The following is a 10,907-nucleotide window of genomic DNA, read 5'->3' as shown; positions in this document are numbered from 1 at the left end:
AAATAAAATATTTTCGATGTCGTTTGACAACGCATCAAACAGTTTAAAGGCGGCCGAAATATTTATCATAAAATATGCACCACCTTGTTACGGGAATTTTTTTCATGTTCGATGTGTTGCATATATTATCAATTTGGTTGTTCAACAAGGTCTCGCAATGAAAACATGGGTCAAGGTTTGACTTGCTTTCAGGGGCGAAGGTTAGTGAGGGCCGGGGGTCCCCTCCGGTTTTTTTGCGTAATAGTGTAAATTTATCTATTTTCGTCCGAAAATTTTTATACATAGTGTAAATTTAGCCGTTTTCGGCCGAAAATTTGAGCCCGCCCCCCTCTATTTTTGAAATTCTTTATACATTTTGAGTCACCCCCCCGGTGTCTTAGTCCAAGCTTCGCCACTGCTTGCTTTAGACTTATGTTACAAGATGTTATCAAAAGTGGTAAAAGAAGGCATCTTGAATATAAGAACTATTGCAAATCAGTTGAATGAAAATATTGGGGCCGAATTGGGACGTTCCAATCCGTTGGAACTCAACTTGTCATATGCTCAAGTGTGCTTTTGCCCAATGCCAAACTTTACAAAGTTTTCATAACAATCTTGTTGATCGATGTATGGCCGATATACTTCCCGACAGTGTTTGGGTCAATGTCGATTATTTGGTGGAGTATCTTGATGTTTTCAAAACAGCAACAACTAAGTTTATCGGGGGTTTCTTATCCTACTAGTTGTTGGGTTTTGCAAGAATTGTACAACATGTACTTGAATTTTAGAGAGTTTGGTATGCTTGAGTAGGGTGGAGTTCGACCCCGCTTTCAGAAACTTGAAACAATACTTGCACTGGGGCATCTCTTGTGAGTCAGTCATGACACACAAATCATAATGAACCCAAACCTCGGGGCATCGTGTTGTTTCGCTGACCATAACAACATCGTCGTTACTTGCCATTGATTGCCGGTTTAAGCTTAATTATGATTTAAAGTGTTTTTTAGATTTTTGAAAGTGGTTTAACAAGTTCTACACACCACCTAGCTATTTATAGTATGTGTGTAAGGTGTATATGGTTAAAAACCGGTTCCAACGGTCAAAAAAACGGCTATATAGCCATTGAAACCGGTTCCTAACGGCTAGAATGTTTAAAATTCAAAAAAATCCCGTGTACCCGGTTTTTACGTATAAACTGGGCTTGGTTCCTACCCTACCCGGTTCCACTAGATTCACATATCAATCCAACGGGTCGGGTCGGGTCCGGTTCCTGACTGAAACCGATCCCATTCTGTATCCAATTTGAAAAAAACTGGTTTTGAACAAGTTTCGGGTTTTAAAAATACCTGATTTTGTACACGTCTCCTCCCTGTTACAATGGGATAAAGATAAACCTGTCTACAACTTCCCATAGCAGGTATGACGAGATTTACCCGGAGTAAGATTATTTATGACTTATAATGTTATTATCCCATCCATAATCCTTATAACCCTCGTTCTGTCTCACAGATCAAGACTCTAACCACTCTTCCCTCACCGTCACCACTCACCACCTCCGTCTGCACCAAATCACCACCACCTTGATAGGTATGTTAGAGTATTATTCAATTGGAACCATTTGTAGATATATATATATTCTCTCTTCTCTTATTAGGTATTGAAATTGGCTGAGCTATGGAGGTAATGCTAGTGGTGACTTTGATCATTGGATTCTTGTTCAGTTTCTTCTTTTTACTCCCTCGATTAATCATCAAATCAGGTAATAAACAAACCTCTTCTTTCTTTCTTTATTGTTTTATCTTCTTTCTATTCTTATTATTTCAATCTTGTCTGGTTTTGTAATGCTGCTGCAGATCAAACCAACAAGCTTCATTCAGATGCTAACGCTAAGGTACTTACTTACTTACTTCATTCAACATTCATAATGTTTGTTTTTTTAAGCCACTTTTTAGCTCATAAACCAAACTCAAAATCTGTCAACTTCATACTTCCCGAAATTCTCTAAAGACTAGTTAAAAATCAATCTTTTATCAACCACAAAATATCAATGTTATTATGGATCTCAAAGCCCTAGATTTTATTTTTTTACTATGTATGTGAAAAGCCCCCAGCTACACAATGACTTGTCAAACGGGTCGGCGTTTTGATAGTCATATGGCCCTCCCTGTATGATAGGGTGAAAAAACTCATACGAGGACTAAATCATACGGCCGGCCGGAAGACCATTTGACTCACAAACAAGTGACTGACGCGTATGATGGGGCGGAAAACCGTCTTCTCAATCTGGATGTAATGATGACACGTTATATCAGAATGTAGCTTAAGGTTTTATATTGTTCATGATTTAGCAAAATGTGAATGAACATTATAGTGTCATGTATATTTTAAATGCAGGTTATAAAAGCATACAACAAGGCTGCAGTTTCCTTGCACAACAAGAGGACAGATTGCTGGATTATCATTAAAGAGAAGGTTCTGTAGTTCATTTAACCTATTGTTTTGTTTAATTATTTTCAATATGTATAAATGTCAATAGAAAAAAATGTTTATATGGTTGACTATGAATCGTAGGTATATGATGTCACACCTTATGTAGAAGAACACCCTGGTGGTGATGCAATTCTTGCTCATGCTGGGGATGACTCAACTGAAGGATTTTTTGGGTGCGCTGTCTTTTCACTTGTTCATTTAATAAGAGAATCTATTGAAACTGATATGCATGTCACAATCTGCCTATGATATATTGTTGCAAGCAGCCTATGCTTTCCTTTTGGCTGACTATCTGTTTTGTTGTTATTTTTCACAAACTCTGGTGATGGTCAACATAGTAAGACTAGCAAACTAGGTGGTTTGGGTGGCTTCTGGTGACAGGTCAAAACGGGTTCGGGTTGAAACATGTCTGAACAAAATGAGTTCTGGTCAAAACGGGCAGTTTTTAAATTTTTTTGTCTCAAGACTCAAGAGGTAAGGTAAGGTATATTTAGGTACAACATTTATGTATAAGGTATATTTATGAAGTCTTTGTTTGAAACCGTTACATCTCTGAAACCTAATTGTGACTGTGCATTAGGTATACTTGACTCGTGTAATATTATTTATAGTTGAATTATGTATTTTGTTGATTGCTATTTGACTCATCAGCTAATTATGACATTTATGTGTGCAGGCCACAGCATGCAACTCGAGTATTTGATATGATTGACGATTTCTATATTGGAGAGCTAGAGAAATGATGTGTTCATTATGCAGGATTTGTTATTTTGTATTCATGATTATGACATAGATTTTTTTATAATTGTTCTTGATTTGAAGTTTGATTATTATTAGATTCTGTTGTTGTTTTGTTATACAATTGGGATATAAAGTTTTGAGGGTATATTTTGATGTTTTAACATGAAGGGAGTAATTAGGATATGTTATTTTAGATGATTATTATTAATCTATTTATTTTATTTTAATTGATGTATTGAATAGGCATGCATGGATTCTGGTTTTTTCTATGTTACCAATCATGGAATCAGTGAGGAATTTATGAACCATGTCTTCACACAAAGTAAAAACTTTTTTCATCTTCCATTGGACACAAAAATGAAGCTTCTTAGGAACGAAAAGCACCGAGGCTACATGCCTGTTCTCGATGAACTTCTTGATCTCGCTAATCAACTCCACGGTTCGTCGTTCCAAATTCATTTCTTGTGTTTCATAATAATTATTATTATTGCTGTTATTTTGTAAAACCCTGTTTTTTTGTTAATTCATATTGTAGGTGATCACAAGGAGGGGTTTTATATAGGTATTGAATTGCCTGAAGATGATCCTGAAGCTCAAAGAACATTTTGCGGGCCAAATTTATAGCCCAACTCAGGGAGGGGCTTAATATTACGTTTTATATGTATCACAGTCACTAATATCATTTTGTATTAACTTTGATAGACAAGTATTCTGGTTGAAAAGGCTCGTAAGAAGATATGGCTTGTGGACATTAGGGGTTAATTGTTAGCTCTCTCTCGTAAAGAATCACTTCAGCACTTTAAGAGACCATGGGCTCATGATCACGAGCCTCTTCAACTCTCTTAGAAGCTGTCAAGGTGCGACAGTTTATTGATTTTTTTCGCTATTCTAATGATCAAAAATCCTTTACCAGTATTGCATGGCATTTATTTTCGTTTCCAATAATCATCAGGCCATTAAACCATCTGTCTTGATTGGAGCATCTGGAGTGGGACAAACATTTTTCAAAAGATGTGGTTCAGGCCATGGCAGCCGCCAACGAGGTTCTCTCTCTCTCTCTCTCTCTCTCTCTTTATATGTATAAAAGCAACAAGTTGGATTTAGAGACCGATTATTATGGCATACGTATATTTCTCTCTAAACTAACGAATGTGTTGGTGTATGCAGAGACCACTTATTATGGCACTCTCCAATCCAACCTCACAAGCCGAGTGCACTGCTGAACAAGCTTACACGTGGACCGAGGTAACTAATATTAACTACTTTCTGCTTACAAAAATAATTCACATAAACATACATTTAATCGATTATCGTGTAGGGTCGTGCAATATTTTCCAGTGGTAGTCCTTTTGATCCTTACGATACAATGGCAACCTCTTCATTCCTGGCCAGGTTATACTCTATTATCAAATCTTGGAGGATATCACTTACTCAAAACTCATTATTTTTGTCTTCATTTATTTCAGGCAAAGAATGCTTACATTTTCCCTGGACTTGGTTTTGGGTTGGTAATCTCTGGTGCTATCCGTGTGCATGATGAGATGCATTTGGCAGCATGTAAGTACTGATTATATCTCTTACCAGTTACCACAAATATTGCTATTTTTGTGAATTTGTTTAGACCGATGTGAATTTATGCAATATGGATCACCTGTGTCATTGTAGAACTAAATTAGTTTTTTTTTTTTTTTTTTTTTTTTAATTTCTGGTTACAGCTGAAGTATTGGCTAATCAAGTAACACAAGAGAACTATGATCAAGGGATGATTTATCCTCCACTCACTAACATCAGAAAGATTTCAGCCCATATCGCTGCAAATGTTGCTGCTAAAGCATATGACCTTGGTGAGTCGCGTTTTACCATTGTGTACAGCTGGCAATAATGGTCGTGTCAGACAGGTTTGGTAATGGCTGAAAACAGTTTAGGTTAAAATGACTAATTTTTGCACACATCGATACAGTTCTGGTTGGGTCAGACCGAAACACTTTTTTTTCCAAAATTTTGTGAACTTAGATATTACAAATATTTGATTATATCAGTAATAATCCAAAGAACTGAAAAAAAAATGAATGGTAAGGTCTTATGCATTAAATAAAAACTTTGGGTGGTTTTCGCCCAGCTTTTCAAGGCTATTTTTTATGTTACCCGATTGACTAGAGGTGGAAATCATGACCCATTCTTCAAAGAATGGGCTGATTTGGGCAAAAATAAATTGTCTATGGGTTGATTTGGGTCAAACCTTAAATTAGTCAACGGGTCAAATTGGGTTACCTTAATGAGTCAACAGGTCACAAAACGGGTAACTATTATAAAAGTTAACTTAGAAAAGGTCAAAATGGGTTAGCACTGCCATCGACATTTCACCACCACCGCCACTGTGTCCATTGGTGGGTTGGGGGTGGCTGGGTGCTTTCTTTAACGACTCATTACAACCCTGGGTCGACCTGTAGAGATAAAACATTATCCCTGGATCGACCCATTCAGAAGTAAATGAGATCTTGCTTGACCTTTGGAGATAAAACTTTATCCCAAGATCGACCAATTTAGAAGTAAACGGGTTGAAAGTGCCACCTATGAAAAATAATAATTTGTGACCCGTGTTCTTAACTGAATGAATGTATTTCAGGTTTGGCAACACGTCTCCCCCGCCCTACTGATCTAATGAAGTATGCTGAGAGTTGTATGTACACACCCAACTACGGAAGTTTCGACCATAATTTGACTGTGTCTATAGTTTATGGTTTATAGGGTTAAGAGTGTTAACTCATTAATCCATTAAAGGCTTGGTCCTCTTAAATTAGTTTTTAGTTTATTGTTTTAAAGACCATTTGTATTTAATTAGTTGTATATAGAGGGCTTAGGTACTTAGTTAATAACAGGCCCAACTCATGATTATTGTAAATATGTAAAACAGTTTTAGGGTAAATGGTAGATAGGAAACAAACGGCACTTCAACAACAGTCGCGACTTTTCCTTCATGCCTCTTCATCTCTATAAATACCGATCTTAGATATCAATTGTAAACATTCAGTTTGTTAATAATAATTCTGTTTATTGTTATTCTCTCTTCTACTCTTTCATTCACTATTACAAATCTTAAAATTGTTAATACGAAATATGAAGCCACAATTAAAATTCAATCGGAAGAAGATCCAGGGGATGTCATATTCTAACAGTGGCATCAGAGCAAAGGTCAGAGGCGATTCACTTTACGATTGTAATGCCACTGGGAGTATTGCCGAAAGCCTTGAACATCGATGTTCTGGCGGTGATTCAAAACTTGGTTTTGGGAATAAGATAATCACGAGGGGCTTGGCAGCCATGTATATCGAATCATGTCCAAGAGAAGGCACATGGAGAAAACAAACCCATAATTCTGGAACTGTGAGATCCTTGGCAACCCGGAAATCAATCTCGAAAGCAAAAGGTATTGATAAGGTTGTGTACAAGGGTAATTCAAGTTCTAAACAGAATATGAAACGGGTTAAATGTTATCGGTGTCGTATTCGCGGTCATGTGGCAGCCAATTGTACGAGTAAGTCTCCTCAATTATATTCGTTTGATAACAATTATCCCAAAGATTACTTGGTTAAGGGAACCGAGTTTGGAAATTGGGATAAAATATGGGTTGTTGATCCTTTGTTCAAAAAGCATATGACCGGAGACGAGTCAATGTTTAAAAACTTGAAAAGTTGTTTTTCAATTGAAACAAAGGGCAATGATAATGGAATTCTATATTCCCGTGGGATCGGTGAAATAGAAATTTCTATGAATGAAAACTCGAAATTGATTCAAGTGTTAGGTTTGTACCAACTTTTAAAAGGAATGTTTTGAGTTTGTCTCAATTAAATGATCAAGGATTTGAAGTAACATTTGAAGGGGATAAATGTTACATAAACAGTATGTTTGACACATTGGGGGAACCTAGTAATAATGTTAATTCTGAAAATAATTATGTCCCTAATTATTTTGATGCCTTAGATGATCAAACTATACTTGAATTAGAAAAGGGAAAATTGGAAGCCGAAATTGAAGGATGGTTTGATCATAATGCTAAGAATAATATGGTCACTTTGGTTGATGATTTTGATGTGGATCAAGGAAAACCAAATAAACAATCCAATGAAGGTTGGGTAAATTTTTTAGATTCCCTTCACATACCAACCAAATTATGTGATGTTATGTAAAGAATCACTACGTAAAGAATTCGCTAAATTTGTAAAGTGGTTCTATGAGGATCGTTTCAATCAAACCAATAAGGAATATCCACCTAAACTTCCAAATGGGTAATAAATTGATCTATTCGACTTATACTTATATGTCGAAGAGGCCGGTGGATATAAGAAGGCAACAACGGATGGAAAATGGTTGGATATAGTGTCAAAATTGGGTTTGCAACAAAGTTATGCTGCAAATCTAATGATGATCTATACGGGTGTCACACCACGACTTAGGGCCTAGGCGTGTGACAACAAGTTGGTACCTGTTTTGTAAATATATCAGAGTTGCGGGTTTGTTTTAGCGGAAGTCTTTAGTAAAATATTATTATATTGAAAACTTATTAAAAACTCAGGTTTAATTACCCGTTTAACATAACTCTTTTATAATATTTCCAAATAAAATATCTGAGCCATCAGATTGCATCTAATGACTATAACTCCAATCTTTTATTCCTTCTTGCTTGTCTGTTCTAACCTTTCTTGTTTCCCTGTAACATGGGTGGGAAAATACGTCAGCACAAAGCTGGTGAATCACTGACTCTAAAATATGTTTTCAATACCTTTGTGAAACCAACAATAATACCTTTGTGACTATTCATTAGGCACCTAACTACATTGGGATCAAATTACCCTAAATAGCATGTACAATTAATTATATACACAATATCATTTCTCTGAACAGTCCCGTAGACCTTCAGAGGCATGTTGATGATATGCATGGCCTCGGGGAAATGCCGAGTCACCATGTATGTTTGGATCCAGACACATGTATACTCTTAATCAGAGTGTCCGTTTCTTATTATTGTACACAAAGTTTTAAGGATTTGTAAATCCTACGCAAACATTCTGACTCAATATAAAAAGGTTTGGGGCGTATTCACCTTGTCTGTTTATAATCAGTTTCTGATACTGATTCCTGTTTTCTGACTTCTGCTTCTTGTTTAGTTACCTCAGACCTGTAGTACGAGAATAACATTTTTGTATAAATATCTAGATCAACGATCTAGCTTTAGACCTTTAGTCTCTTTCGTATAACTTTAATCTTGATGAAAACATTTGGACTTTTAGTCCTTTTCTTTATTTACCATTTATTTGCTACGTTTCTTCTTCAGGAAGAAACGTCTATTCTGAGTTTCTTCTTCAAAAAGTAACATTAATTTCATAATTATAATCTCTTGTATTATATTTCTTAGTCATAAAGAAATACTATTTTTGACTATAACCTTCGCTTAAGAAAAGTTATATAACACTTAATTGTAATCAAGGTTCGGCTATATCTCCGACTATGGTCTAAGCCATTTATAATAATATAATAACAACTTAGGCAGAACCCCTTACCTCGCACGGGTGTTCGGAGTTAAATATTCCTAAGTTTGTACGGGCTGCACTTCTACTCTATATGCACGTTTATCTAGGCGTTCTTGATCAACCTTCCTTGGCACACAAATCGAGGCACTGTGTAGGTGTCGCCGGGTCGTGCACGTACTTCGAGACGAAATGTCAGGTTATCTTTGGGTGGCAGGCACTTCAAGGAACACGTCGAGTATTTGCACGGATTACGAGCTGATGATTGTCGGGTTGGTGGCACCAAAATGATGCTTGGCACGCAAACCAATGTAGAGAGAGTAATTCTAGAGAGAGAGTGAATGTGAGGTGTGTGGGGAATGAACTCGTGGCCTCCCCATTTATAGCTGATTTTGGATCCAATCGCGTACCGCGATGGGATCCTCTTTCAAATCCGTCGCGTAGCGCGACGCCGCCATTTCTACATGAACGCCACGTGGCATGCCACGTGTCCTGCCCTGCTGCCACGTGTCACCTGAGTGTGACACGTGTCCCTGAGTCATCACGGTCCATCGCGGTACGCGATGGCCGTCTTCTTGGACTCATCGCGTAGCGCGATGGATCCCTGGATAATATTTTTCACTTTTAGTCCTTCGTCTTGATAGCTTGTCATTTCTAGGTCTAAATCTCGTTGTCCAAAAATACTAAGGCGGCTCTCAAAGCGGCTCGTGGAAAGTGCGCCATCAAAGCGCCACATTGTGCCCAACGCCCTTCACCGTCGCCGTCGCCGTCGCCATCGCCATCGTCCTCGTCCTCGTCCGAGTCCGAGCCCGTGCGCGTGCGCGTCGAGTGCTACGCACCCTCCACTAGGACTACTTGGTGCATGGCATTCATAAAAGAATATAGCTATGGAAATTCTATCTCTTATAAAGAGCTTCCATTTCTTTACCACTTTCCATGTGGGATGGATTCCATCTTCCTTATTTATACCTTAGTGGAATGCTTCCACTTTCTTACATCTTCCAATGTGGGATGGAGTTTTATTATTTTCCTTCATATAAGAATACTTAACTTAGGAAATATTTTTATTTCCTTATTTTTCTTATAATTCCTTATTTAATATTTTCCCATTACTTATTATTTTTGAACTCTCAACTTTCCTAAGTTGTCAAATTTGGATCCAAATTTTGGGGATGTTACTTCCTCCCCACCTTGAAATGAATCTCGTCCTCGAGATTCGTTGTTTGAAGTGCGAATGACTCTTACGTTTGATTGATGATTAGATCCTATCTAATCTGGTTCTTTTTGTTATAATCTAAATGTGGAGTTGATGAGGTTTTCTGTTTTTGTGGTTAACTTTACATCCTTGAATGATGTAACCAGTTAATAGTTTAGAATATCATTAGTTAATATATATTGATAAACACAGTGATCAGTTGTGTTTAACTATTTACCTTACCGTTTGTATTCTAAACATTCACTGATGTTAACTACATTGTTGTTTGGATTCAGTCTGTCGAATCTATTCCACCAAGTTGTTATTTAGATTTAGTCTATCGAATCTATTCTATCCTTGATCTTGATCAATGATGTTCTGTATATTCTAACGGTACTCTTGTACTTTGGCTTAATTTCATTTGCTATACTTAGCGATCGTGTTCTTTGAATATCTTCGAGCTCTTTTCTTTGACTTTTTGATCAACCTTTCTAGGTAATATAATATTCCATCAGTCGTATTTCTTGTATTTCTTGAACGAATTCTTTTCGATGATATACTGTCCTTGTATTTCTTGAACGATATTTTCCAATCATCTTCCTAGATGATAGGTTAAAGCCTTTTTCATTTTAAGTTCCGAATAAAACTTTTCGGTGTCCAGATCTCTTATTGTCTTTTCGAGGTAATGAATATAAGCATTTTTTGTGTATTAACACGATCTATATGCTAATATTTCATTTATAACTTAGGGAATTAAATACCCTTCTTTGATTACAAAACTTCTCGTTCAAGAACGAGTTACAATTAATATACAAAAGTTAGCTAGTCTATCTTGACATTTCTTTGATGTGATCTTGTCATTCATTAATCTTGACTAGCTTTTCTTTTCGGGCATTCAGTCTTAAAGTGACCCGTTTCTCCACATGTAAAACATACTCCTAGCTTCTTACGACATTCTTCTATTGTGTGTCCTGCTC

At 36.8% G+C, this 10,907-nt stretch overlaps 1 protein-coding gene and 1 pseudogene across 2 annotated transcripts; both read left to right on the top strand.

Annotated features, from left to right (window-relative positions):
* The first annotated feature begins 1,623 nt into the window (after positions 1-1,623).
* Positions 1,624-3,410, top strand: LOC143588077 (cytochrome B5-like protein). The gene is made up of 5 exons (XM_077069209.1): positions 1,624-1,738; positions 1,833-1,870; positions 2,374-2,451; positions 2,551-2,642; positions 3,146-3,410. Exons 1-5 carry the CDS (start codon positions 1,654-1,656, stop codon positions 3,210-3,212), a joined length of 360 nt encoding a protein of 119 aa, XP_076925324.1. The 5' UTR covers positions 1,624-1,653; the 3' UTR covers positions 3,213-3,410.
* Positions 3,411-3,790: 380 nt separating this feature from the next.
* Positions 3,791-5,958, top strand: LOC143586143 (NADP-dependent malic enzyme-like; annotated as a pseudogene). The gene is made up of 8 exons (XR_013144666.1): positions 3,791-3,850; positions 3,913-4,067; positions 4,163-4,253; positions 4,378-4,455; positions 4,529-4,602; positions 4,677-4,767; positions 4,926-5,054; positions 5,837-5,958. The product of XR_013144666.1 is annotated as an NADP-dependent malic enzyme-like (transcript).
* The last annotated feature ends 4,949 nt before the right edge of the window (positions 5,959-10,907 follow it).

The sequence above is a fragment of the Bidens hawaiensis genome, unplaced genomic scaffold (assembly GCF_021521415.1).
Source record: "Bidens hawaiensis isolate Kalapana, Puna unplaced genomic scaffold, B.hawaiensis_p1.1 tig00000190_1, whole genome shotgun sequence".
In the NCBI taxonomy this organism is placed as follows: Eukaryota; Viridiplantae; Streptophyta; class Magnoliopsida; order Asterales; family Asteraceae; genus Bidens; species Bidens hawaiensis.
Note: the sequence above shows the minus strand (reverse complement) of the source record. Positions and strands in the feature narration are given on the sequence as shown.

Bases quoted from the DNA above. Each gene is read 5' to 3' on its own strand.
- LOC143588077 (XM_077069209.1), top strand. From the start codon at position 1,654: ATGGAGGTAATGCTAGTGGTGACTTTGATCATTGGATTCTTGTTCAGT. The intron at 1,739-1,832 runs GTAATAAACAAA...ATGCTGCTGCAG, and splicing joins TCGATTAATCATCAAATCAG to ATCAAACCAACAAGCTTCAT. The intron at 2,452-2,550 runs GTTCTGTAGTTC...TATGAATCGTAG, and splicing joins GGATTATCATTAAAGAGAAG to GTATATGATGTCACACCTTA.